General features: G+C 47.4%; 2 protein-coding genes across 7 annotated transcripts in view; both read left to right on the forward strand.

Moving 5' to 3' along the window:
* Znf23 (zinc finger protein 23) lies at positions 1-10,489 on the forward strand. 6 transcript variants are annotated; one of them, XM_029532709.1, is made up of 6 exons: positions 1-257; positions 2,961-3,025; positions 3,721-3,753; positions 3,936-4,062; positions 4,794-4,904; positions 8,718-10,481. In XM_029532709.1, exons 2-6 carry the CDS (start codon positions 2,990-2,992, stop codon positions 10,475-10,477), a joined length of 2,067 nt encoding a protein of 688 aa, XP_029388569.1. In that variant the 5' UTR covers positions 1-257; positions 2,961-2,989; the 3' UTR covers positions 10,478-10,481. The 6 variants fall into 6 exon arrangements, with proteins under 6 accessions (XP_029388569.1, XP_029388570.1, XP_021075757.1 ...); XM_029532710.1 differs by having other exon boundaries at positions 4,797-4,904; XM_021220098.2 differs by lacking the exon at positions 3,721-3,753 and having other exon boundaries at positions 4,797-4,904; positions 8,718-10,489.
* A 10,416-nt stretch (positions 10,490-20,905) lies between these two features.
* The window catches only part of Tle7 (TLE family member 7), a 12,338-nt gene continuing 8,560 nt past the window's right edge, over positions 20,906-24,683 (forward strand). Inside the window, exon 1 of the mRNA XM_029532347.1 lies at positions 20,906-21,102. Within this exon, the coding sequence (XP_029388207.1) occupies positions 20,932-21,102 (171 nt within the window). The 5' untranslated portion in view covers positions 20,906-20,931. The remainder of the gene's footprint in view (positions 21,103-24,683) is intronic.

The following is a 24,683-nucleotide window of genomic DNA, read 5'->3' on the forward strand; positions in this document are numbered from 1 at the left end:
GAGTGCGGACCCGTTGCGGTTCGCGGTGTGTCCTGGCGGGCCGCACGCAGGGTCTCCCGCAGCCAGCCTCGCGGGCCACCACGACTCCGTGTCCGCAGCGGTGACGCTTGAGTGGCGACCACCGTCAGACCCAGAGAGGCTCAGCAGGTGGCGGATCGGGGAAGCTGTGTCACTTCACGGAGGGTGGCTGCGTGCGGGGGTTCGTGAAGCGGCTCGAGGTGACATCGCAGGTCTCTTGACGCGCTGCGGCCCTGCAGGTGTGTACCGCTTGTCCCGGGCTTGCCAGGCAGGGTGAGGGGCGCGGGGGGCACCGCACGGAAAGCAGGGCCATTTCTCAGCCGTTGGGGACGGAGCGAGCTTGAGGCCTGGTCTGCTGCATCGACGTCAGGGCCCCACACATGCACACATGATGACGACAAGGCAAGAGTACACACGGACTAGTTTCAGAATTGCTGCTCTTTCATACCCCGTAGAAGGCAGTGCGACATTTGGATGGATGCAGGTCTTTTTGGTTATAGCCTTACCGTAGCCAAAACACTATTTTTCCAAATTGGGGGTGGGTGGGGGGTGGGGTGGAGCAGGGACAGACAGACACAGACACAGACACAGAGAAAGAGTTTTAAGAAAAAGAAAAGTAACAGATGCTTACCTATGCGCAGACAGTTAAGAATCTGGTCCTTACTGCCGCTTCCATCAGTGTATTCCTTCATCACCCGACTCTCAGACTCTCCCACCCTCAGACGTAACAACTATTTTGAATTTTGTGTTAATCACAGCCTATTCTTTAAAAAGTGTATCCATATGCAACAGTTTATGCTTTGTTGTTGTTGTTTGTGAGTACCCGGTTAATTTCTAAGTAGTGTATATGCCCCCTGGGTAAGGTCCAGCTATAAAAAAACAATACAGAAGCTTGTATTTCCAGGGGATGGGTAGGCTGTTTGCAGGCTGGTTATGCATCACAAATAGTGCTGATGATGGATATTTTGTGCATGTCTCCTACACATGAGAATATCCACAGGAATACGTTTTTCAAGTTTTTTTATTCACAGGGAATTTTCATACAAATGTAGAATGCATTTGACTCACTTCCCCCCCCCCCCGGGCACCCCCTTCATAGACATTTTTAAAATTTGATGTGGATATTGAATTTTCCAAACACCTTTGGCATGGAGCGTTCTTGGTCAAGGGTTAATTCTGAGCCAGAGGAAAATTAGGGCCTGATAGTTTTTTAATTGCCAAATAAGTCATAATGAAAATGGCTGGGAAAACTCCTGCAATTTGAAGAGGTAGACAAATTTAAAAATCCTTTTGAAGTCTAGTTTTTTCCAGATGTAGAACATAGGACAGAGGGTTTTGTTTCGCTTCGTTTGTGGGAATATACGAATAGAATATAGTCTCCTGGACAGAGTGAAGGTCAAAGACAGCAAAATAGAAAAAAATATATAGACAAATTAAATATAACAGTTCAGTTGGGCAAAGAATGATTGACACCACAACATCTCGTAAGACTGGGGATGCCACGAGGCTGGGTATTTATAGACAGGAAAAGGCTTGTGCCTTGCTGAAGAGCTAGCTCAGTTGGCTTGTGCCTGGTGCTTGCCTTATTTGAACGTAGTTTGATCAGCCTGGCACTATGCTTGGCTGAGACTCAGTTCTGAAGTTAGGTTTTGAATTTGTTTATACACTGAGTTAGGTTGCAATTGTCTACAGGTCAGGACTCTGGTGTATGAGCAGGCAGGCTTTCTTAGGCCAATTTAGTTTGCTTTAGTAAAGTGCATACAAGGTTACCTTGCCAGCTTTGGTCCTCAGCAGGTTCTGTCTTGCAGGGTCTTTGAGGAGCCTTGGAATCTCAAAGATGTCCTTCTAGGGTTAATGGGAAAAGCATTTACCTATCAAATTCTGCCCCCTGATGGTCAAGGACGGCCTCACAGATATTTATTTGCCTGCAGTCTGCCGCAACAGGCATCATAGAATATGGGAGAAGCCGGACAGCAGGAATGAGGTATATGTGGTATAAGTTCTTGTGAAAGTTGGTTACAGCTTTGTAAAGCTGGTCTCTGCCTAGGATAACTGTAGATGGCCTCCACTTGGCACATCTGATCCAAAGTGGACAGGTTAGATGGAGAACTGAAAGGCAGCCCGATACCTTACTTTTAGCCAAGCTTTCTCAAGGTTAGCATAGGCCATGGACGAGACCTGCACAAAAGCCTTTGTTTGTGTGCATTCCCCCTACTACCCCCATGGTTTGTTGAGACAGGATTCTTGTGTGGTTCAAAGTAGCCTTGAACTTTGAATTCCGGAGCTTTCTGCCCCGACCGTCTGAGTGCTGGGGTTACAAGTAGGCACTGTTATGCCCTGGATTCATCAAGGCCTTTCTGTTGTTTTGGGGCAGGGTCTTTTGTAGCCCAGGCTGGCCTCCAACTCTGATCCTCCTGCTCCAGCTCCATCACTCCTGGCAAGCTTGAGGATTCTTGACACCAAGAATGAGAGAAGTGGCAGGTAGAGGGGCAGCTGCCTCCTATCTATGTGGTATTCCTGCAGCCTGACTCCCAGACCCCATGTTGAGGCTGCCGCCTAGCCGCCCTTTCCTAAGATGTAATTACCAATGATATTCAGTTGCAGACAGAGAAATGAGTTAGGTTTGATAATGTTCTCCCTAGAACTGAATCCTCTAGTCCTGGTCTGTTATTCTTTAGGTTCTGCCTAAGTTTTATAAATACTTTTATATGATGCTTGTAAGAACTGCCAAATCAGAGGCTTCTTGGCAGCCAACTTCAGAGCATCAGAGTCCTTCCTGGGAAGAATACCTGGCGCTTGAACCAGTGAAGGGCTCACTCCATCTTCTTTGGCAGCTCCTGTTCCTGTCTGGAAACCAACTGCCTGTGCCTCAGATCTTAACGATGCTCCTGACTGGGGTGGCTCACCTTACACCCCCTCCTTCACCCTCTGTTTCTCCTCAGGTCCAGTTCTTCCTTGAGAGGAAGACCAGATGATGGCAGCCATGATCCCATCAGTTTGGCCCCAGGTGAGCTGGGAGACTCTCATCCCTTCTTCTAGGCAGTTCAGATTGAGAGCTGGGAGCTGGCGAGACTTGGAAGGAAAAGCCCTTCTACCTGCCGGCCGGATCTTATGAGAAAGTGGGCAGACAGGTGGCAGAGACTTGGATAGTGACCAGTGAAGGTGGCAGCACAGTGAACTCAGCAGACGGGGTCACAGAAGGGTCTTCATGGCACTGCACTCGAACACCCTGGCAGAGGGTGGCTGGAAAAGACGTTGCCATGGAAACCACCCTTGTGGTACTTTGAGGAGTTGCAGAGGTTTAGGGTAATTGAAAGCTGGCGTGGAGAAAGTAGAGCCGCAGACCAGTAAGAAGGAAGCTCTGCCTCCGACTGAGGAGGGAGGAGGGCCATGGTAGGAAGTGGGAGCAAGCAAGGGAGAGACAGCAGACCTGTGAGTCCTTGGTTGGGCGGCTATGTGGGGGGTCGGGTGGCAGATGGGTTAGAAGCCAAGCTACCCTTGGAAGGATGAGGAACATGTGTCTTACCATATGAGGGTGGGGGCTGTGGAACTGGGAGCTGAGGCAACCCAAAGAGGAGCTGAGACCTGGCAGGGATGCAGTGGGAGCTGCAGATGCTTCCAGCAGTGTGCCAGTGAGGGACAGCCTGTCTAAGGGTAGAATTGTGCAGTTGCATTTGTTCACGGGGATTCTTTTTCTTCCAGCCGAGTGTGAAAATGGCATGCGGTTTCTCTGCTGTAAGAGGAGGAGGATACCCCATAATTTACTTTCCGGGTGTCTTTTTTTCCCCACTTTCCCTTGTTACTAACTTTGTGCTCCTCGAAAGCCCCCTCTCCAAGCCCTTACTTTGCCCTCTGCCCCTTACTCAGGGCCTGAGCAATGGAATTGGCCCTAGGGCAGCAAGAACCTGTTGTTTCAGAAGTCGGTGACCTTTGAGGATGTGGCCGTGTACTTCACCCAGACGGAATGGGATTGTCTGTCTCCTGAACAGAGAGCGCTGTACAGGGGTGTCATGCTGGAGAATTATAGGAACTTGGCCTCTGTGGGTAAGGCTTCTCTCCCTGGGACTTAGACTCTGCAAGTTTGGATTTCTTAGCTCCTTTCTTCCTAAGAAGTGGTGGGTGGGGATTTGGTAAGCCTTTATGAGTGGGCTTTTTCTAATCTCTCTCTCTCTCTTTTATTTTATTTTATTTTTTTGGTTTTTCAAGACAGGGTTTCTCTGTATAGCCTTGGCTGTCCTGGAACTCACTCTGTAGACCAGGCTGGCTTTGAACTCAGAAATCCGCCTGCCTCTGCCTCCCGAGTGCTGGGATTAAAGGCATGCGCCACCACACCTGGCTCTAATCTTTTATGTATAGATTGCTGGAAGAGCAAATCTCAAGCTGTGTGGAGCCAACATAGAACTTTGCTAAGACTCAGGCATGCTTCTGGGGAAGCCTAGAGAAGCTGTATATTGGACATGGTTTGAAAAATAGAAACTTGCTGTTCTATAGAGGCCCCTTCAGATTGCCCCTCACCTTACACTCTTGAGTCTTTTTAAGAATTTAAATAAACTCTGGGTATTTCAGGCTAAGATCAAGAAATGGTATCCCTTTGGGCAGACTCTCCCAGCTTTCTCTGCACGTGGTCCCTGGCTCACATTCTGACCCTTCTTATCCCTATGCGCCCCCTTTCTGAGGATCTTACCTTCTTCCCCCGTGGTCTGGGCAGCCTCAGGAGAAGTTAGGAATGTGCGTGTGGGAGAGTTTTCATTCTCTTCTGTTTCCTTTTCCCAAAGCAGGATTTCCACTTCTCAAACCTGCTGTTATCTCACAGCTAGAGGAAGGAAAGGATCTGGAAAATCTGTCTCAGCTGGCCGCTGGAACGGACTCCCAGGGCCTCTGGACTGGTAAGGGCGGCCCGCACTGCCAGGGTTCTGCAGTATGGCACTGCATTTTCCCGGATGCCGTATTCTGTCTCCCACCCCACCATTTTCAAACAAGACTGTGGATTTCGTGATTTGGGGGTGGAAGTCCTTAACATTTTTGAGCATTGCCACTAAAGGTGGAGGAGAGAGCCTTAACCTTTTTATACAGAGGCAGAAATAGCTAAAGCTACAGGCTTTGCTGTGGTATGATACCATCTGTGTTTGCGAGGAAACTGTTTCTTTCTAGTTATGTGATGGAGCAGGTCAGTTATTTGAGGTCTCTAGTGTCCAGTGAGCTCACCTCTGAAACTGTGGCAATAAAGTAGAGCAGTGGTACCTGCCACTCCGTGGGCTCAAGACCAGCTGTGATGACTTACATTAAGGGTCTAGCTTAGTTAGATTGTAATTATCTATACACTGAAAGTGAAAATAAACGTGCCCCTATTCCATGCATCTTGAATGCTATGTACATTCAATGATGTGTACATGATTACTCGGAATTCTTAGAGGTACACAGACTGTCAGTAGGTCTTGGGCCCAGGCAGGTGTCTGCAATTACATTCATACTGTGTGGTCCTTAATCAGAGGTGTTCAGGTCTCATTCTGTGTGCCACATTTGTTGGCAAAAAGTGAGACAGGCTCTGGGTGGGCAGAGGGAGAAGTGGGCACATAAGGACTGTGGTAGTAGTGAAACTGTACAGCACAGAACAAAAGGCCCTTTCCTTAATCAGTGATTTCTATGACGTCTTACTTGCTGGACTGTAGATCCTTTATGAAAGAGAAGCTGGAAAATACGATATGGATGGGCAGCTCAGTACTTCAAAAAGTTAAATGGAAGGCATGTTAGTAAAGATGAAATGGACACTGATATTAACATCTGCCATACCAAAGGGTTTGGAAGGTTACTAATAAAAGTTGGTAAAGAGTAAGTTGTTGATCTCCATGATACATACAAATGTTAATCAATCTGAAAAAAATGTCTGTCCTTAGTAGGAACCAAAGACAAAACAAGTCCTAATGATGCAAGAAGGTGGGGATGCAGCATAGGAGAACATTTCCTTAGAATGCACGAGGCCCTGCGGTTGATCTTCACTGTGCAAAAGCTGTGGTGGTGTGGGATGACGTACCTATCAGGGACCCCAGTGCTGTCAGATGTTAGCAAGGTAGCAGGACAGAGAAAGGACTTGTGGGGCCGGGGTTAAATTGATAGTCTTTCAGGAAGAAAAGTTGGTACTTGGTAACCTGGATGCTGTCTTCTAGAGCTGAAGACTGATGGGTAATGAGCCTCTTCTCAGAGTGCCTTGATGCACTTGAGCATCAGACAGTGGGAACAACCCCAGTTCTCTGGATAAAGAGGATGACTAAGCTGAGGTACCTCTGCAGGCTGAAGGGGTGTTTAGCGATTAAGCTTTTATATTTTTGCAGACTTTAAAAAATACTAGAAAATGTTTATCATTAAGGAAGGAATAAAATCTAGTTTTGAAAAAATAAAGTTATTTAAAAGGTTAGTATAAAAGGTCATTTTAGGCACCTGGTGACTCATTTTTTTCGATAAATGGATTTTAAAGTCTCTGTTACTATGGATGCCTTAATCTTTTTGAACTATTGGAACACAGTATATATTGGTTTCTAAACAACATAATTTGCATCTTTCATATGCCTTAGTGTGTGGGCTGCTATAACAGAGTACCTTGCATGGTTTTAAGAACATAAATTTGTTCTTCGAGTTTTGGAGGTCGGAAGGCTAAGATTCAGGTGAGGTGGATGTGTGCTTGACAAGGGCCTGTTTGCAGATCAGTAGGCAGCTATTTGTTTTCTTGCTAAGCCCTCACATGGTAGAAGGGAAAAGAACCTTACCAGATCTTTTAAAACACCTTAAGTCCATCATGAGCATTCTGCCAAAGGTTCTCCTGCTAATAGTGACGGGTAAGGATAGACATCAAGGAGCACTGGGTCTGTAGCAACATTATGTTTAACTTTGAAAAGGCTCATTTGCTTTAAAGTCCTCTCTAGAGGAGCCCAGGTTACTTGTGTTACTGAGAATTTTAATGAAGTAGTAAGACAAGGACATTATCCCTTCTTTCTTTTTATTTATTCTCCTCTTATACAATACATCCTGTCTGCAGACTCCCCTCCCTCCACTCCTCCCAGGCTCCTCCCCCAGATCCATTGCCCCCTTGTTTCTCTTCAGAAAAGAGCAGGCCTCCCAGTGATGGCAAGCAAACATAGCATAGCAAGATGCAGTGAGAGTAAACTAGATGAGGCAACCCAGTAGGAGGAAAAGGGTCCTAAGAGCAAACAAAAGAGTCAGGGATACCCCTGTTCCCACTGTTAGGAGTCCCACAAGAACCCCAAGCTAAGCAAGCACAGCATGTATGCAGAGGACCCAGTGCAGACCCATGCAGGCTCTGTGAATGCCACTTTAGCCTCTGAGCTCCTAGGAGCCCTGTGTAGTTGATTTTGTGGGCTGTGTTCTCCTGGTGTCCTCAACCCCTCTGGCTCCTAGAATCCTCCTCCCCTTCTGCTGGGCCCCCCAGGCTCTGCCCAATGTTTGGCTATGGGTCTGCATCTGCCAGAGGAAGCCTCTCTGACGACGATGGGGCTGGGTGCCACCTATGAGTATCACAGCAGAGTGTTAGAACCCTAGGTCTCTGAGCCATCCACAATTTCTGAGTCATTATTGCCCCAGTAGATCTTATAGGCAGGACAGGTGTGGGTTGAAGGTTTTGTGGCTGGGTTGGTGTCCAGTTCCACTGCTGGAAGCCTTGCCTGGTTACAGACAATGGAAGGGCATATTTTATGTGGTTGGGGGAAATGAGAGATGAAAAAATAAAGGAAGCTTTTTGGGGGGAGGGATTTGAGAAGTGGAGAGGTCAGGACTATAAAATTATGATTTAAAAAGAATGTTCAGAGATGATTGGTTTTTAGGATTGATGGAAAGAGATTTTGTACAACAGTATTTTAGGAGAGAAAGGAAGAGGTGTGGCCAGGTGGGCCTTACAGAGCTTTGCAGGAAGGCTCAAATGAAGTTCTAAGGAAACAAAACCCAGTTCTTCTGCTTTCTCTGCTGATGTCTGTCGGACCTGGTTTTGCAGCACATCCTTGGGTCCTCTACCTTTCCTTTGTTAATCATTTCCTGCTTTTATAAGGAGCTTGATCCATAGGGACAACCAAGAAGGAACTGTAGACTGTGGGATATGCGAGATGACGGGGACACACTGATCTGATAGGCAAGACTGGGGTCTGCTTCACTGCTGCCACCTTTGTTTAACCTTTGTTACCACAGTCACCTTTGCAGTGCCCTTGTCCTGCGAGAACGTGAAAGGGGGTCGCTTGGTGAGGTGGTCTCACAGAGCTGTACTTATTCAGAAGTTTTCTAACACAGAGATACATGTTCTTGTCCACTCTTCTCATTCTTCACAATTGGAATATGCCTTGTTTTCTATTTCTTATTTATTTCTTATTTATTTATTTGCTTTACCTTATCTTGGGCATCTTTTCATGGGCCACATACCTGGATCTATTTCCTTCCTTTACCAATGGCAATTACACTTTATGGATAAGCCTTAGGTTATTTGACCTACTCTAGTGATTTTTAAAGACCCTTTAGAGCAGGGCATGTTGATATACACATGTAATTCTAGCCTTTACAAAGTAGGTGCAGGGTTAGTCAGTTCAAAGCCAGTCTAGGCAACACATTGAGACCCTATATATAATAAATAGCTTTCTAATTGTTATATTCTCTTCCACTGTGGTTATATGACATCTTTTATTATTTTCTACTTCTTTTGGTAGAATGTACTGCTATCCAGTCTGGCAATAATCTGACAAAAGAAGTATATGAAGAAGAAAAGAATTCATTATTTGAACCTCAGAAGGACTTTTCTCAGGAAACAAACTTTTCAAAAACGTATATTTTTGGCCAACAACAGGAAATCCAGTCAGCAGGAAGTGCGATGGGGAGTGCCAGTGCCGCTGATGGAAGAGCTAAGGCGAGCTCTGTAGAACGGTGTTTGTTTAGTCAGACTCCACATTTGTCCCAGGATCATACCAGCTCTACTGGAGAGCTATATTCTGATGCCAAACTTACTAAGAATGAAAGAATCACTACAGAGGAAAGACCTCTGAAACACGGAGAATTAGCAGAGACTTCTCAAGGCAGCTCTCAAGTTAATCAGCTTCCAGAAATCTGTGATGTGGAGAAGCCCTACCAGTGTGCAGAATGTGGCAAAGCCTTCAGTGTTAAAGCCAAGTTTGTCTGGCATCAAAGACTTCATAATGGAGAGAAACCTTTCAAATGTGTAGAATGTGGGAAGTGCTTCAGCTACAGTTCACACTATATCACACATCAGACAATCCACAGTGGAGAGAAGCCTTACCAGTGTAAGGTATGTGGCAAGGCCTTCAGTGTTAATGGAAGTCTCGTTAGACACCAGAGGATACACACAGGAGAGAAGCCCTATCAGTGCAAGGACTGTGGGGCTGGCTTTGGCTGCAGTTCTGCGTACATCACTCATCAGAGAACCCACACTGGAGAGAAGCCTTACGAGTGTAGTGACTGTGGGAAAGCATTCAATGTAAACGCGAAGTTGATTCAGCATCAAAGAATTCACACTGGAGAGAAGCCTTATGAGTGCGATGTGTGTGGAAAGGGCTTCCGGTGCAGCACCCAGCTTAGGCAGCATCAGAGTATACACACTGGGGAAAAGCCACATCGCTGCAGTGAGTGTGGGAAAGGCTTCACTAAAAATGCAAAACTCATTCAACATCAGCGAGTGCACACGGGGGAGAAACCCTATGCATGCAGTGACTGTGGAAAGACTTTTAGTGCCAAAGGGAAGTTAATCCAGCACCAGAGAATCCACACAGGTGAGAGGCCTTATGAATGTAGTGAGTGTGGGAAATCTTTTAGGTGTAACTCCCAGCTTCGGCAGCATCTGAGAATCCATACTGGGGAGAAGCCATATAAGTGCAGTGAGTGTGGGAAGGCATTCAACGTTAATGCGAAGCTAATGCAGCACCGGAGAACTCACACTGGGGAGAAGCCGTTCGAATGTAATGAATGTGGCAAATGCTTTACTTCTAAAAGAAACCTGCTGGATCACCAGCGAACCCATACTGGAGAAAAGCCATATCAGTGTAACGAGTGCGGGAAAGCTTTCAGTATCCACGCCAAGTTAACCAGACACCAGCAAATACATTCCAGGGAGAAACCTTTCAAGTGTATGGAATGCGAGAAGGCGTTCAGTTGTAGCTCTGACTATATTGTGCACCAGAGGATCCATACTGGAGAGAAACCCTTTCAGTGCAGCGAGTGTGGCAAAGCCTTCCACGTCAATGCTCACTTAATTAGACACCAGAGAAGCCATACTGGGGAGAAACCTTTCCGGTGCATGGAGTGTGGCAAGGGCTTCAGCCTTAGCTCTGACTGTATTATACATCAGACTGTCCATACTTGGAAGAAACCCTATGTATGTAATGTATGTGGGAAAACTTTCAGGTTTAGCTTCCAACTAAGTCAGCACCAAGATGTTCACAATGAAGACAAATCCTAATGAAGAAAAAAACAACAAAACTAAAACATAAATAAAAAGCTACACACACATACACAAAACAACAACAAACAAGCCAAAAGCAAAAAAAGAAAAAAACCAAACCTATGTTTAATAAGAAACAAATGGCTCATCAATTATTACTTTGAGGAAAACCGTTAGAGGGAAATGAATGTGGCAGTCTTCATTTGGAAACATTTTTTCTCTTTTAATCAGGATGAGCAGCTGGAAAATATATCAAAAATAGCTGCTGCTTTTTTTTTCTCTGAATGAATTTTTGTTTTTCAAGACAGGGTTTCTCTGTGTAGCCCTGGCTGTCCTGGAGCTGGCTGTGTAGACCAGGCTGGCCTTGAACTCAGATTCACCTGCCTCTGCCTCCCAAGTGCTGGTGTTAAAGGTGTGCATCCCCACCACCCAACTAATAACTTGATTTATAGCAGTAACCAGTCAGGAAATATAATGAAAGAAAACATCCTATTCCCAGCAGACCAAGAAAAGTAGATTTTCTAGGAATTTTGTGGGGCTGAAGAAAATGAGGGATTCTCAACTGAGGGAGACCAAACGAAACAAGTACAAGGAGGAGGAGAGAAATTAATGTATTTCTGCTTCATTTTGACAACAAGAATGCATTACGCTTCCTTTAGAAGGGGAAAAAGCAAACATTAAAAAAAATTTTTTTTGGAAGAAGCCTTTAAAAACATCAGATCCAAAGTGGAGAAGAACAAGAAGGAAAATGACCACTCAAAAATAAACAAACCTGTGTGTTTTGTTGTAAATACTTCCAAATAAGTTTGAGTTGTAAAGCACACACACACACACACACACAAATGGAAAGATATTTGTCAAATCTGTGATTTAAAGTGTAATATCTAGTGCTCAGATTTTAACAAAAGATAACTTAAAAATCAACAGTGACATTAACAGGCAGTATTCTAGAATCACAAGAGTTTTAACCCCAGGAGTGCAAATTAGTGAAGACTTTTTTGCATGCATGTCACATTGAACATAGGATATGCATATCCCCCAATACTCTGCAGCCCTCAGTGAATGTAGATGCCGTATTTGCTATAGATGCCTGCCATACAAGCATAAAATATATATTAACAAATAGCATGTTAGAGTTCCTATTTTGTGGTGGCTGAGCTCTACAAACATAGCTATGCCCTAAAGGAAGGCATATGCTTTGATTTTGATGCTTTGTGATCTTGGGCTCCATGAAAATGTTGGAATTCTTGAGATACTTTTTGAAATCTCTTACCCCCTTTAAGGGAAATGTAAGCCATTAATAAGATCACTTGAGCTGCCAAGAAGCTGAGAAACAGCAGTTATTTCTCTATTGTCAACTGGTAATAGGTAAGAAAGGAAAAGTTTGCCTACTTAAAGCACCTCTAGTACCAAATACTCAGGTTTCCACACCAGTTCAGTTGTTTGCAGACACCAACTGGATGTCCTCCAATCTATCAATTTAGTCCCTACCCATAATAAATACCCTACTAGTGAAATGGGCTCACTCTGAGAAGACTGCCCGTCTCTTCCTCCCCCCACATTCAGACATTAATGATGAGTCCTACATTACTGATTTGGCTACAAATTGAACCCTTAGGTCATTAATTTGCTATGGTAATTCACCGAACATAGAAAATTTAAAGTTACCATTTACTCTAAATTATATTGTGAGTGTCACAGGAGCAGCCAGACGAAGAGATGGAACAAGATCCAAGGGGTTCCCACGTGAAGGTGCGTCTGATCCTATAGAGTTGGAGTGCCTCATCCTGTTGAGCCTTGTTTAGTGCTTTTATGGAGATTACACTGTGTGCCCATGATTGATGAAGTCCTTGGCTGTTAGATAAGTTTCCCCTGCCAGAAGTCAACAGGGGTTGCTGAAAGTTCCGGCTCTGTTAGCACATAGTTGACTCCTTTGCCAACCAGCCCTAATCCTGGAGTTAGTGAGGAGTCACGCAGCAAGTCACTTTAGCATAAACAGATGGCTGCAAGAGACCTTAGGAGTAACAAACGGCTTTATAATATTTTTCTGCTGGAAACAAGAGAGACTAAACATACTTAAGCCACAGGCAGAAACCTATTTACTTGGTTCACATCCCCTTATGTCTGTTTGGGCAATTTTGGGTTTTGTTTGTCTTTGGTTCAGTAGTTAAGTAGGATAAAATGAAAACGCAGCACTCTGGAAGCCATCAATCTAGGAACATGAACATTAGACAGTGCAGAGTATTAGTGCTTTTCCATAAAGCAGTTCTTTCCATAATGTCTTCACTTAAAAGTATGTAATGGCTAGTGACATGGCTCAGCAGATAAAGGCCAAGCCCAACCTGAGTTTCAACCTCTAGAGCCCACATGTTGGGAAGGGCAGACTAACACACAGTTGTCCTCTGGTCTCTGTGCATGCATGAAAACAATGTCATTTTTAAAAACTAAAATACCTATACTGAAATTAAGCATCATTTTGATCATCTTGAAGTGTGCAACTCGTTTATTCAAATAAATCTAATAAACTGCAAAATTGCTGAGACTTGCTTCCTATAATGAGACTATATATATATATATATATATCAGGGGCATTTTTATTTTGAGACTACAGTTAGCCTGGAGAAGTACCTTGGTCTAAATATCAGAGGGTTTGGGGGGAAACTCAAGTTCTAGTGAGATACTTGCTCCTTAATATAGACATGAGGTTATAAGAAAAAGCTGACATTCAAAATAGACTGAGGTGAAATGGTCGGGGTTTTTTTTGTTTGTTTGTTTTTGTTTTGTTTTTTTTTTTGATACAAATGCAGATCTGACTTCCCTGAGCTGAGGTAGAATATAACCTAGCAGGTTTTGGACAGTGGGGAGCAGTTCTCTAGAGGGAAGAGAGCAGTGGGGAAAGCAATACCCAGATTCCTATGAGCTTCTTGGATTTTTAATGAAGTAGCTTAGCCCTAGTATTTCTTGTTCACATAGCACAATATGAATGTACTTTATAAAATTACCCTGGGGAAGAGCTGACAGTCTGGAAAGGCTGTTGAGATGCAACATCTACTGCACAGGTTGCAAATGTCTCAGATCAAGTCTATGTTGGCATTGGTGTATAAAGAGAAACCACTTTAAGTATACCAAGACACGGCCAAGTTTGTAAAGGATGAAGTGAGGGTAGACAACATTCCTAACATAACCAAGGCAACTCATTCTTATTTACAGTGTTAGCGGGTTAGTTATGTGGGGAGTGTGGCAGCATGCAGGCAGGCATGGTGCTGGACAAGTAATGGAGAGCTGGATGTCCTGATTACATTCAGCAGGCAGACACACTGGGACCTCAAAGCCCACCTTAGTGACACACTTCCTCTAACAAGGACACACCCAATCCTTCTCAAACTGGAGACTAAGCATACAAATATGAGGGGCATTTTCATTCAAATGACTGTACCCAATGTTAAGAAACTGTATGGCATGTCATTGGTAGCTTATTTAAATGGTATAGAGAAGTCAGGAATAAACAAGATCTCATACTAGAGAAAAACTGAGCCTGGTACTGCAATCTGGACAATGGGCTGACCACAGCAGTCACTGCGGAGTGGAGCAGGTGTGCGAATCCACATGTGACCCCTGCCTGGGGTCGGGGATGTACCAAATACTGTGAAAAGTTCCAGAGATTCCCAGAGTGTCACAAGGATTTCTGTTCCTGCCAGCTGCTGGAGAAACCTGAGGGTCCTGGGAAATGTCCCTCATGCCTGGCTGGACTGGCTTCCTACCTGTGTGGGAGAATGGTCCTCTGTAGTTCTGAGCAGTCCAGTGGATTGCTTTATTCTAGGTCCAAGGTTCTTTCTCGCCCCAGTCTCAAGTTACCAAGGGCAACAGTCCTCCCATGCTTTCTCTATGACAGCCCAGGTACGTTACCTCACCTGCTCAGCTGAAAGGGAGAGGGGGTTCTGACAGTAGGGAAGCTGTAACACAAGCCCCTGGAGGAAGCTTCCAGCACATTCAAATCCACACAGAGCAGGGCTTCCTGGAGCCTACAGAATGGTCATGCTTGAACAAGATGAGCAACGACATGAGCAACAAGGAGGCTATGTCCCTTTGTGCTGTCTGTCCCACCCGCAGTCACCTATCTGCACAGCATACAGCCTATTCCCATATACCTGCACAACCAACCATACCATGCACCCACACAGGGAACCCCTGCCCAGTACAGGCTTGCATACCTGCCCACGGGATGTGGGGACTAAGGGGGACACCTCTAAAAGAGGCAGCCTCCCTCTTCTACTCCAGGGCTCTGCCCAACTCCTTTTTTTTCATCTTTCTTACGGGCATCATTCACTCAGGATCAGGGTGAACAAGGGGTTAGTAGGAACAGAGCTAAGGCTTGTGTATGTGATATGATTTCTAGAGACATGCGAAACTATAGCTATGAGGAGGCAGACCTAAGGGGAGACCCTACTCCTCCCACATCTGCAGTCCCGGCCAGACTCTCCTAGGTAACCCAAATCCGGCTCTTCAGGGACTATCCCTGCGGCCCGTCATCTCACACCAAGGCAAAGTTTAGATTGGGTGCTGTAGGCCACACACCTGCCAAGGTTACAAAGAGAGTAAATGTGCCCAGGGGACATCTCTTGAGAAATTGGGATCCTTAGAGGGGGCCTTTAGAGCAGCATCGATGAAGCGCTAGCTAGCCTCCAGAGTTCACAGCTCGGCTCTATGGGGGAGAAGAGCAGCTCTTGTCTACCCTCTGAGTGTCTCAGTGCTCTGTGACACTTGGGATCTCGAGAGGGTTATTGACGTCAGTGCACTGAAATGGACACTGTGGCTCAAGAGCTTGGAGTCAACTCTCAAACAGACCCAAGTTTTAGGGTACCAATGCTACCTGGGAGGAACTGACAAGGACATTGGCTCATCGGGGAGAGAAGATTGCATCTGCCCCTGTCCCTAACCAGCCATTCCCAAGAAACAAACAAAACTCAAAGCTCAAATAACTGGACTGTAGCTGTCTTCTGGATTCTCGTGAGATTCAGGGGGCCACCCTCTGCCTCACCTTGCCCTGACTTCTCTTTCTGTAGGCATCCACTCTCCATCTCTCTCCTCTCCATCTCTCTCCTCTCCATCTCTGCTATTCCTCCCTTGCAGACCTTTCTCCTGTTGCTTGCTCACAACCCTCCTGGCCTGTTCTCTCTCATCTCAGCTCCTAGTCTGAACTGTTTGCAGAGCTGACTCCGAGAGGTCCAGGGGTGACAGGACCAGGCATCTCATCCTCCTGAGGCCACACAAGGTCCCTAAGAGAATGGCATGCTACTCTGTCTGGTGGCTAGTAGAACAACCTGTATGCTGAGGGGTGGAGGAGGGTAGGGACATGTGACAAGCAGTCTCCTGTAGATCACATGGAAACTTCTTAGGGACCACACATCCTGGACCCTGACCAGATGTTTATTCCAGATGCCTGGGTGTATCTTCGTTAAACGTGAGATCTCCTTTCTGCAAGGTGTTTTCAGATTCTTTCCATTTTGAGATCTTGTCTTGGGGTTAATATTGCTGCGATGAAACACTGTGACCAAAAGCAACTTAGGGAGGGTCTATCCCACATACACTTCCAGGTAACAGCCCATCACAGAGAGAAGTCAGGGAAGGAACTCAGGCAGAACAGGGACCCAGAGGCAGGAGCTGATGTGACGGCCGTGGGGCTGCTTATGGGCTGGCTCCTCAAGGTTTGCTTGGCTTGCTTTCTTACAGTCCCGTACCCACAAGCCCAGGGGTTCCTGCGCCTGTAACGGACTTAGCTCTCACCCATCAATCACTAAGGAAATGCCCCACAGGCTCACCTACAACCCAATCTTATGGAGGCGCTTTCTCAGTTGAGGTTCCCTCCTCTCAGGTGACTCTAGCTTGTACTAAGTTGGCATTAAAACTAGACAGGACAGACATCTGGACAGGATGGAGTCTAAGTTCCCTTGGGCTCTTATGGTCCAGAGCCCAGCTCAGGAGAGGATACTCAATCTGTTTCTTAGCCATCTTGCTTTCAGATAGAGATAAAGCTTTGGACCCCTACCCCAACTCCCACCACACCCCACCCCACCCCACCCCATCCCCACCCCCAGACATTTCTTTATGTCACACCCAACCATTTCTCTACAATGTTGAATATCCTAGCTCTAAGCCTTGTCTGTGGTCCCTAGTCAAGACCCTCTCTTCCACCCCTACCCTGTTTGATTATCTTCCACCTATCTTGACCCTGGGCTCAAGCCAGATGGGAGCTGCCCATCCCTTACCCAGAGACACAGCTATTGGTTATTTCACTTTAAGATATACAGCTGGGGGCCGGGTGTGGTGGCACACGCCTTTAATCCCAGCACTCGGGAGGCAGAGGCAGGTGGATTTCTGAGTTCGAGGCCAGCCTGGTCTACAAAGTGAGTTCCAGGNGCCTTTAATCCCAGCACTCGGGAGGCAGAGGCAGGTGGATTTCTGAGTTCGAGGCCAGCCTGGTCTACAAAGTGAGTTCCAGGACAGTCAAGGCTACACAGAAAAACCCTGTCTCACCCCCCCCCCCCAAAAGATATACAGCTGGTTTGCTTTTGCTGATGGAGCATCCAAATCTCTCCCCTCTGAAGGAGCCACAGTTCATCATTGTTACACTGTCCCTAGTTGAGCTGTCCATTCTTTGGGAGGCCACAAATAGTTCATGACTGGCCTCTGACAGAATCACCTGGATTCTCCATTGTGGACAGGACAGATAGAGGCTGTGGGAGGAACATCTGTCCCCAGTACTGAGGGCCTTCCCTGGACTCCTGGCACCATGACCTATATCTGTAGATGTCACTTTGCTCTCTTGCTTGCTGGAGCCTCTACTGCAGCATGCCCAAGTAGGTGAGAGCTAAAGGGTGTGGTCTGAAGGGGTTCCCAGGCACCGGGAACCCAGGACAACTCAGACAATTCACCAGCCTCTATCTGTGCCCACTAAGGACTCTATGGGGCTGGAGCAAAAAGATTGTTAGGGAGTCAATCCAAGGAAAGGTAATAATGATACCTCCCAGCACACAGGAAACAATACTCTTCTACATCCCATGGCGTGATTTGAGTCCTGTCTGACGATAGCAAAGATAGGGACTGCGTCGGTTTCTTATTTGTGAGAAAATTTCTCAGATGCTATATGTTAGCATCTGTTTAGTTCTGGAGTAGGTAGGTAGATACATATCCAGACAGAAACAAGGGGTAGGGGTGAGCCAGGAGAACGACAAGGTTCTAGGAGCATAGACATCAGTAAACATCCATGCTCAACTGTAAGGGAAGGTCAAAGGCAGGTTGCTGTTCTAGAGAGCAGGCTGGTGGTTGCCACCAGGAACTGCCATCCTGTAGGCATTGTCTAAACCGGGTTACCCGCATGGTAGCCTTAAGTGTGTAGGGCTGTGAAAAGATTGGGTTCCAAGTGGTTCTAGACAGTTGTTGCATTTATCCCCCCGGGGAAAGCCAGAGGGCAGTTAGGAGGAAACATTTAAAAACCCAGCAAAGGCATTGCTCTGCCTGTATCCTACCTTCTGGGTATCGAATCTCCGTACACAGCTGAGGTTGGAGAAGTGTCTCCATGTCCTCAGGCTCTCGTTTTACCGGGTACAATGGGGTGGTGGTAGGATCTACTTCCCAAGTGTGGTAGTGTTTATCTGCTGCACAGTTGTGCATGCACACAGATGTGCACACACACACACATGCGTGTGTGCTCGTGCAAGGTCAAGCGTCCAAGTCTCTCTCCTAATGGCATAAAGGTATGCACCCAAACTGCCATTGGCAATGTCCTCCTCAGATCCCTCTCCCACAGACTCCCGGAGGCTTACATAATGCAGGAGAAATACACATCATAGCCCCTCGAAAGCTTGCCTTTTCTGCCCTTACAACTTCTGTCATCAGAATTGGCCAGGTGCACTGCACTGAGCACTTCAAAGAAGCCATCCTTACCAGCTGGTGGCATGTACAGGACCTCAGTGGAGTGTCCCAGGGATGCCATTGTATAAACTGACCCTCTCCTGGGGCTCCTGGGAGCTAAGCATAGATAGTAGCAAGCCCTGCCCCTCCATCATACCTCAGAGAGAGAAAGGAGAAGAACCCACTCCTTCTGTTGGCTATGTGTGGTCCTGGCCTGAGTAGCTGCAAACCATATTCGATGAGATCCAGAGAAGTCTCTAGCCATGGGATCAGGTCCTCAGTTTAATTGTGGAGAAACTGAGGTCCAGGGATATATGGGACACCCTCTTGTCACTCAGCTCACTTGTCTCCAATCCCAGGCAGGAAGCTCCTTAAGCAGGAAGGTCAACAACTCAAAGTACTTTTAGGAAGTCCCTAAAACTGACCAGACTCACTAGGCCTCTCTCTGCTGGAGTAAGCCATAGAAGCTGAGAGTCTCCTTTAGTCAGAAGCTGTGAAGAAGGTTCCAAGACCGGACCAGCTGCCTGGAAGAAGCAGAAACAAACTAAGCTGTCTGGAAGAGGCTAAGAACAACAGAGGTACCTGGAAGGGGACACTCTCTAACCTGTTGAGCTCTCTGCAGGTTGTGCAGTGTATTCCGGGTTCTCAGCTTTATGAGCTGCGACGGATACTGGGGCAGGCTTTGGTGAGGCAGCCCCAGTCTTTGAGTCATTTCTGCTCCTGTAAGTAACCCTTCGCCCATATTTCTGTAAACAACCTCACTAAACCTCACTGGCTCACCAAGTTGAACTTTGGTGGGATTTATACTCTGGTCTACCTTGGGCACCCTATCTGGTGTGTGCTGCATCTCCCCAGGAAACGGTGGGACAATTGTGACTGGGGTGGTGGTGGTTGGGGGGAACAGGTCAGGAACAAGAGTAAGGTCTAGGCATGTCCAAACCCAGAAAATCTCATCTTGAGACCGGCGGGAATAAAGTTCATCCTCTCCTTGTTCTGGGCCTGCATGCCTTGGGGGGAGTAGCCCTGTGACCCTCACCTTCACAACCTTTAAGGTAGTCATGTAGCCGGATGGCCAAATTACAGGTTTAATTCCCTCTCTTCCTACACGGGCTTTTCCAGCAAGCACCTGGAATTTCTCTTCATGCAAAGGAAGCAGCCCCAGCACCCAGCATGAGCCAATAATGTACACTCACCCCAAAACCCCTACCCACTCCCCAAGGTTTATATAGCCCTGGTTACCCCCGAATAAAGAAAGCCATAACACCAAGCTGTAACACCGAAAACCTCTCAGAGAAGGCTCTTTTCTCCTTCCCTCTCCCCCAGCCTCCTGTGAACCCACCTACCCGAACAAGCTTTGCTTGGCCTGTTCTCTCTGGCCCCGGTGCTAGACCATGCCTGAACCATGCCTGAACCATGCCTAAAGGCAGGAGCGGAGCTAGGTCCACAGGAAACAAGTCTGTCTCACCACAGATGGCCAGGGAGTGCTCCGCCCGTCTTAGCTCACAGCCAGCTGCTGCTGTCTGGGATGACGTCAAAGAGGGGACCCCGAGATCTGCTTCCTGTTCCCTCAACGCAGATGTAGTATCGAGGCACGAATCCAAAAGCGCTGAAGTCAGAAGGTCTGACGTTCCAGTGGGAAACTGGGTAAACTCTCCCTCAGAGTCTTGGCCAATACGAGGAAGTGGCTGAGCCCGGGCCTTCTGGAAGGCTGTGCTTTGACGGCCAGTGGTTATTTTGCCCCTCTCTGCAGGATTATAACTGTCCAGAACTCATCTCTCTGCTCAGACCCCCAAGACCGGCAGGTGAAGAAAGCTATTTGACACCTGCCAAACCTCTACTGAGCCTCCTCACCAGACAGAGTACCCCAGCCACGGCTGCCCAGGTCCAGGAGATGCCTTACAGTGGTGACAAAGGAACCTCGGCCCCAAAGACTATTTTTTTTTTTTTCTCCTACACTGTAACATTTCTCACCTGCAGCTCTAAGCCCAGATGTTACACCTGTTACAATCTTTTCTCCTATGGTCGGGATCAGTACATCTGTCTTAGGAGTGGAGGGGACCCTCCCGTCCAAAACCCGTCGTCCCCCCCAGAAAACGCCTGGGCATACCTGAGTCTGAGAGGGCCACCCGGGAAGACCTTCTCTGGCCTTTCTGCCTCTGAAATCTCCCCACGGCTCCAGAGCACTTTCCCACTTTGGTCTGTTGTTGGCCTGCCTGACCAGGAAGTGAGGAGCATTCCGTTCTGTTCCAGAATGCCTGCCAGCCCCTTCCGCTTAGTCAAGAATCGGACAACCGGAGAGGAGCTGATCTTGGCCTTTTCGGGGGGCTAAGCGCGCAGCCATTGGATTGGGCAAGGTCCCAGTTTCCTTTAGGTCCACACACTACAGCTCAGGTGGAGCACCTTCCAGGCCTCCCGGGGGTACGGGGGTGGGGGTGGGGGGGTGGGAGCGGCTCTGTGCTGAGGCCTGGACCAGTTGGGTAGGCGTGGGAGTCATCGGCCTACTCTCTCATCTGCCTCCTTCCTGCTCCAGTTTCATCTACCATAGCAGGGCGGGTCTTCAAATGGCTGCCACGTTCTTGAGGTGTGGCTCCCACCCCCTATCGGCCGCGGAAATCCCACCCACCCTCCGTCCAAGCCCAGCCTCCAGGAAGCCTCCTTCAACTGCACACTGCGCCAAGTGTCTCCTGTGGCGGCCCCCGGGTCCCCCACGCAGAGACTCGCAGCCAGTCACGGTAAGAGACTAGTCTGTCGCCGTCGATCTCTGTAGGTCCTCCTGTCTTTCCCTCACTTGGGCTGGGACCGCCCATTTGTCACCAGGGCGTGGGCCTCTGAGGGCTCCTCCCAGCGCAGGCCCGAGCCTCATGCACCCAGCTGCACAGATCCCCGGCCATTCTCAGAGGGGGGTGCCTCGTGCAGGGCTGTCTGGGCCTGCAGCTGGCGTCTGGTGCAAGGGGACAGGGACATGAGCGCTACATGCAGGTCTGGGGGTGCCCTGCATGGGGAGGAGAGCGGGCAAAGCAGCCATTTAGGAGTCTTCTTCCGCTCCTGCTGCCTCCTGGTGGAGCAACTAGCCTGACCGCTTCATGCAAGGCGGGAAACAAATCGTCGCTGTGTCACCAGCGTGAGGCCACCAGGTCCCCTCGGCCACACGAAGGCTCTTTCTCTGCTTGGAACCTGAGGAGAAGTGCTTCGCCAGTTGCCTCAGATCTAGGACCCCAGAGCAGCTAGGGCTGAGGTGCTGGTGGTCCCCGGCATCTCCTAGGGAAGCCTGAAGAGATGGCGGAGACCAGAGAGCTGCAGGGGTATCTGAGGGGAGCGCACCGGTTAGCCCACGGCTTCCTCTTTAAAGAGGGCTAGCAGTCCCAGTCAGAGGAGTTCACAAGAAGGGCTGTGGTGAGGCATGTCGCCCCAAGACCCTGATAGTGACAATTCAAAGCTTAGCTCAAAGCTCCCTAGGAAGAAAACAGAGAATTCTGGACAGAAACTGGACTATAGGATTCGGAATGCAAGTGTTCAGTCTCAGGGTGGGAAAGGACAACGCCTTGTGTGAGAGGCGACCCCCATCATCACGCTTGTCTGAACAGAGACCCGATAAGGCTTGGAGAGTTGAAAGTTCCCAGTGACATTAAAGGAGGACCAGATGAATATGGAGGAGATGAATAGTGAGAAGGGGTCTGGCCCATTGCTGTTCCTTCCTTCTGGAAGGACCCTCCTGTACAATGCTCAGAGCAAAAGTCACCTCTCTTTTGCATCTCCACCCCCCACTCCCACCCCCAATTCTGTGACCTCAGCCTACTCTTTACCGCCCTCTGTTCTTTGGACTTGGAACTGCAGATGTTCCGCACTGTATGAGGAAGACAGGAAGTGTTTGGAACCTGTGAATATTCTCATTTATACGTTTTCATCAACAAATGTCTAGGTGACTCTCTCTGGGGCACTTTGTTGAAAGAGAAGCGCCAGGACTGGGAGATGGAAGAGGGGTGGGGGTGGGGGGTCAATGCTCTGAGCATAGCTCTCTAGTGAACTACCTAGGAACTGCAAGGGCCTTATGGGTGGAAATTAGATTTGAGCTGCTTCACACTTGTTCACACTTGTCACACATGGGCACAGCCTCAAATAAAGAACTACAGGCCAGTGTTCTTGGTTCTGGTACCACCTAGGTGTTTACCCACCAGCTGGGGTACACCTTTGCCTCCACGAACCTCATTTGACTGTATTCCCTGGGCAAGGGGACATCTACAGCTGATTGGCTCTTCTAAGGTAGGAAACCAAGGCCAAAGTACCTGGAGTTCACTGGATGGAGAGGAAGGAGGCTCACGACACTGGGACTTTCAGGTCTTTAACTCCTTATTGCCTTTTTTTTTCCTTGAAAAAAAAAATGCACACAAATACCAACACAAAATCCACCATTTTAACTCTATAAAATGTACAATTTGGTGATGTCACAGAGTTGAGCAACTACCATCATTTTCCAGTTTTAGAACGTTTATGTCATCACATGTTACCAGCCTGAACCTCAGCTTCCCCATCTGAAAATGGACCTAATAAGAAATGGCTTTCCAAAGACCGGAGGCAATGTAATCAAACTTCTATTTCTGTAGTAGGAATTAGCTTGCTTTTCAGTGGATAATGAGGGGTGTGGGTGTGACCCCAAGATCAGTGAGAGCATCAGTGGTGGGCAAGTAAATAAATGTTCATTTGGAGCTCAATGATCTTTAGGGACCTCAGAGAGACAGAAGCTAGTGTTGGGGATGTCCCCTGTGGTCATCGAGTGCAGCCTTGAGGCAAGGATCTTCTAGACAGGGCAGAGTCTAGACCATAACACTGTCAACTGACCCAGTAAGAGTGGCTACCTTGCAGGGGAAGCTTCTGTGTCAGGAAACTAAGGCTCCAGAAGGAGCCAAACCTGCTCACAATCACAAACCCGGAAATGCTGGAGGTAGGGCTAATCTGCACCCAGCAGATGTGGAGGAAGAGAAAGAGAAAGAATTAGGGGCATTTGAGTCCAGCAACCTGGACAAGGTGACTTGTGTGCACTTGAGCTAAATGATAGATTGTTAAGAACTGAAGTGGCAGTAGCTGAGATCGTATAGGAATGGAGAGGAAGAGGTGTTAGAATACTGAACTGGGACATTTGAGCAGAAGACGACTAGGGGAAGAAGTGCAAACACTCTCTCTCTCTCTCTCTCTCTCTCTCTCTCTCTCTCTCTCTCTCTCTCTCTCACACACACACACACACACACACACACACCCCAGACCATATATACAGAACGTATAAGGAACTCTTATAGTTCAATAAGGCTTTTTCAAATATTTTTAAAAGCCATATGCAGGGGAGGGAGAGGACTGAAGAGATGGCTCAGTAGTTAAGGACACTGGCTGATATCTCCCAGGGGACTTAGACTTGATTCCCATCATCCACAAAGAGGCTCACAACCATCTAATAACTTCAGTCCCAGAGGATCTGATGCTTTCTTCTGGCCTTTGGGTACTGCATACGTGCGGTACACTGGCACATATGCGGCCAAAATACACAAACACATCATTAAAAACAGCTCAGAGGGCAAGAACTAGACTGTCACTCCAATGGAAAGGCCTCAACAAGGCAAAGCTTTACTCTTGATCAAGATGGTGTGCTTGGAAGAGCAAGAACCTCGAGACAGTAAGCACTCCTAGTTTTTAGTCTAACGCAGGAGTGACTGTGTCTTTTCCTTATTGACTAGTACTGATCTCACAGTACGCTGAGACTGGCTAGTTTTAAACAGTGCATAGGAAATGAAGGGGAATTGGATCAACCACTTTAATCTGAAAATGCAGCAGGGTCTTTGTATCAACAAAAGGTTTTACCAGGTTTGGGGGGGGGTGTCAAAACATGGGCATAAAAGTCTTAGAAGGTACTGGAGATGAACTTTTAATTCCAGCACTCAGCAGGCAGAGGCAAGTGGATCTCTATGAGTTCCAAGCCAGCTTGGTCTACTTAAGCAATTCTGGACCAACCAAAGCTACACAGGGAGACCTTGTCTCACAAGTTGAGAAGCATTCAAATGTCTTTCAATCAGAAATATAACTATAGCCAGACATGGTGGGCACCCATTTTTAATCACAGCACTCAGTAAATAGAGGCAAGTGGATCTCTTGAGTTCAATGTCAGCCAGGCCAACCTGGGCTACACAGTGATACCCCATCTCAAAGAAACAAAACAAGCTGAAAAAAATTGAATTTCTTTTTTTTTTTTTTAAAGATTTATTTATTTACTATATGTAAGTACACTGTAGCTGTCTTCAGACACTCCAGAAGAGGGCATCAGATCTTG

This window comes from Mus pahari, chromosome 20, assembly GCF_900095145.1.
Source record: "Mus pahari chromosome 20, PAHARI_EIJ_v1.1, whole genome shotgun sequence".
Lineage (NCBI taxonomy): Eukaryota > Metazoa > Chordata > Mammalia > Rodentia > Muridae > Mus > Mus pahari.

Bases quoted from the DNA above. Each gene is read 5' to 3' on its own strand.
- Znf23 (XM_029532709.1), top strand. From the start codon at position 2,990: ATGATGGCAGCCATGATCCCATCAGTTTGGCCCCAG. The intron at 3,754-3,935 runs GTAAGAGGAGGA...CTGTTGTTTCAG, and splicing joins TGGCATGCGGTTTCTCTGCT to AAGTCGGTGACCTTTGAGGA. The intron at 4,063-4,793 runs GTAAGGCTTCTC...CTTTTCCCAAAG, and splicing joins TAGGAACTTGGCCTCTGTGG to CAGGATTTCCACTTCTCAAA.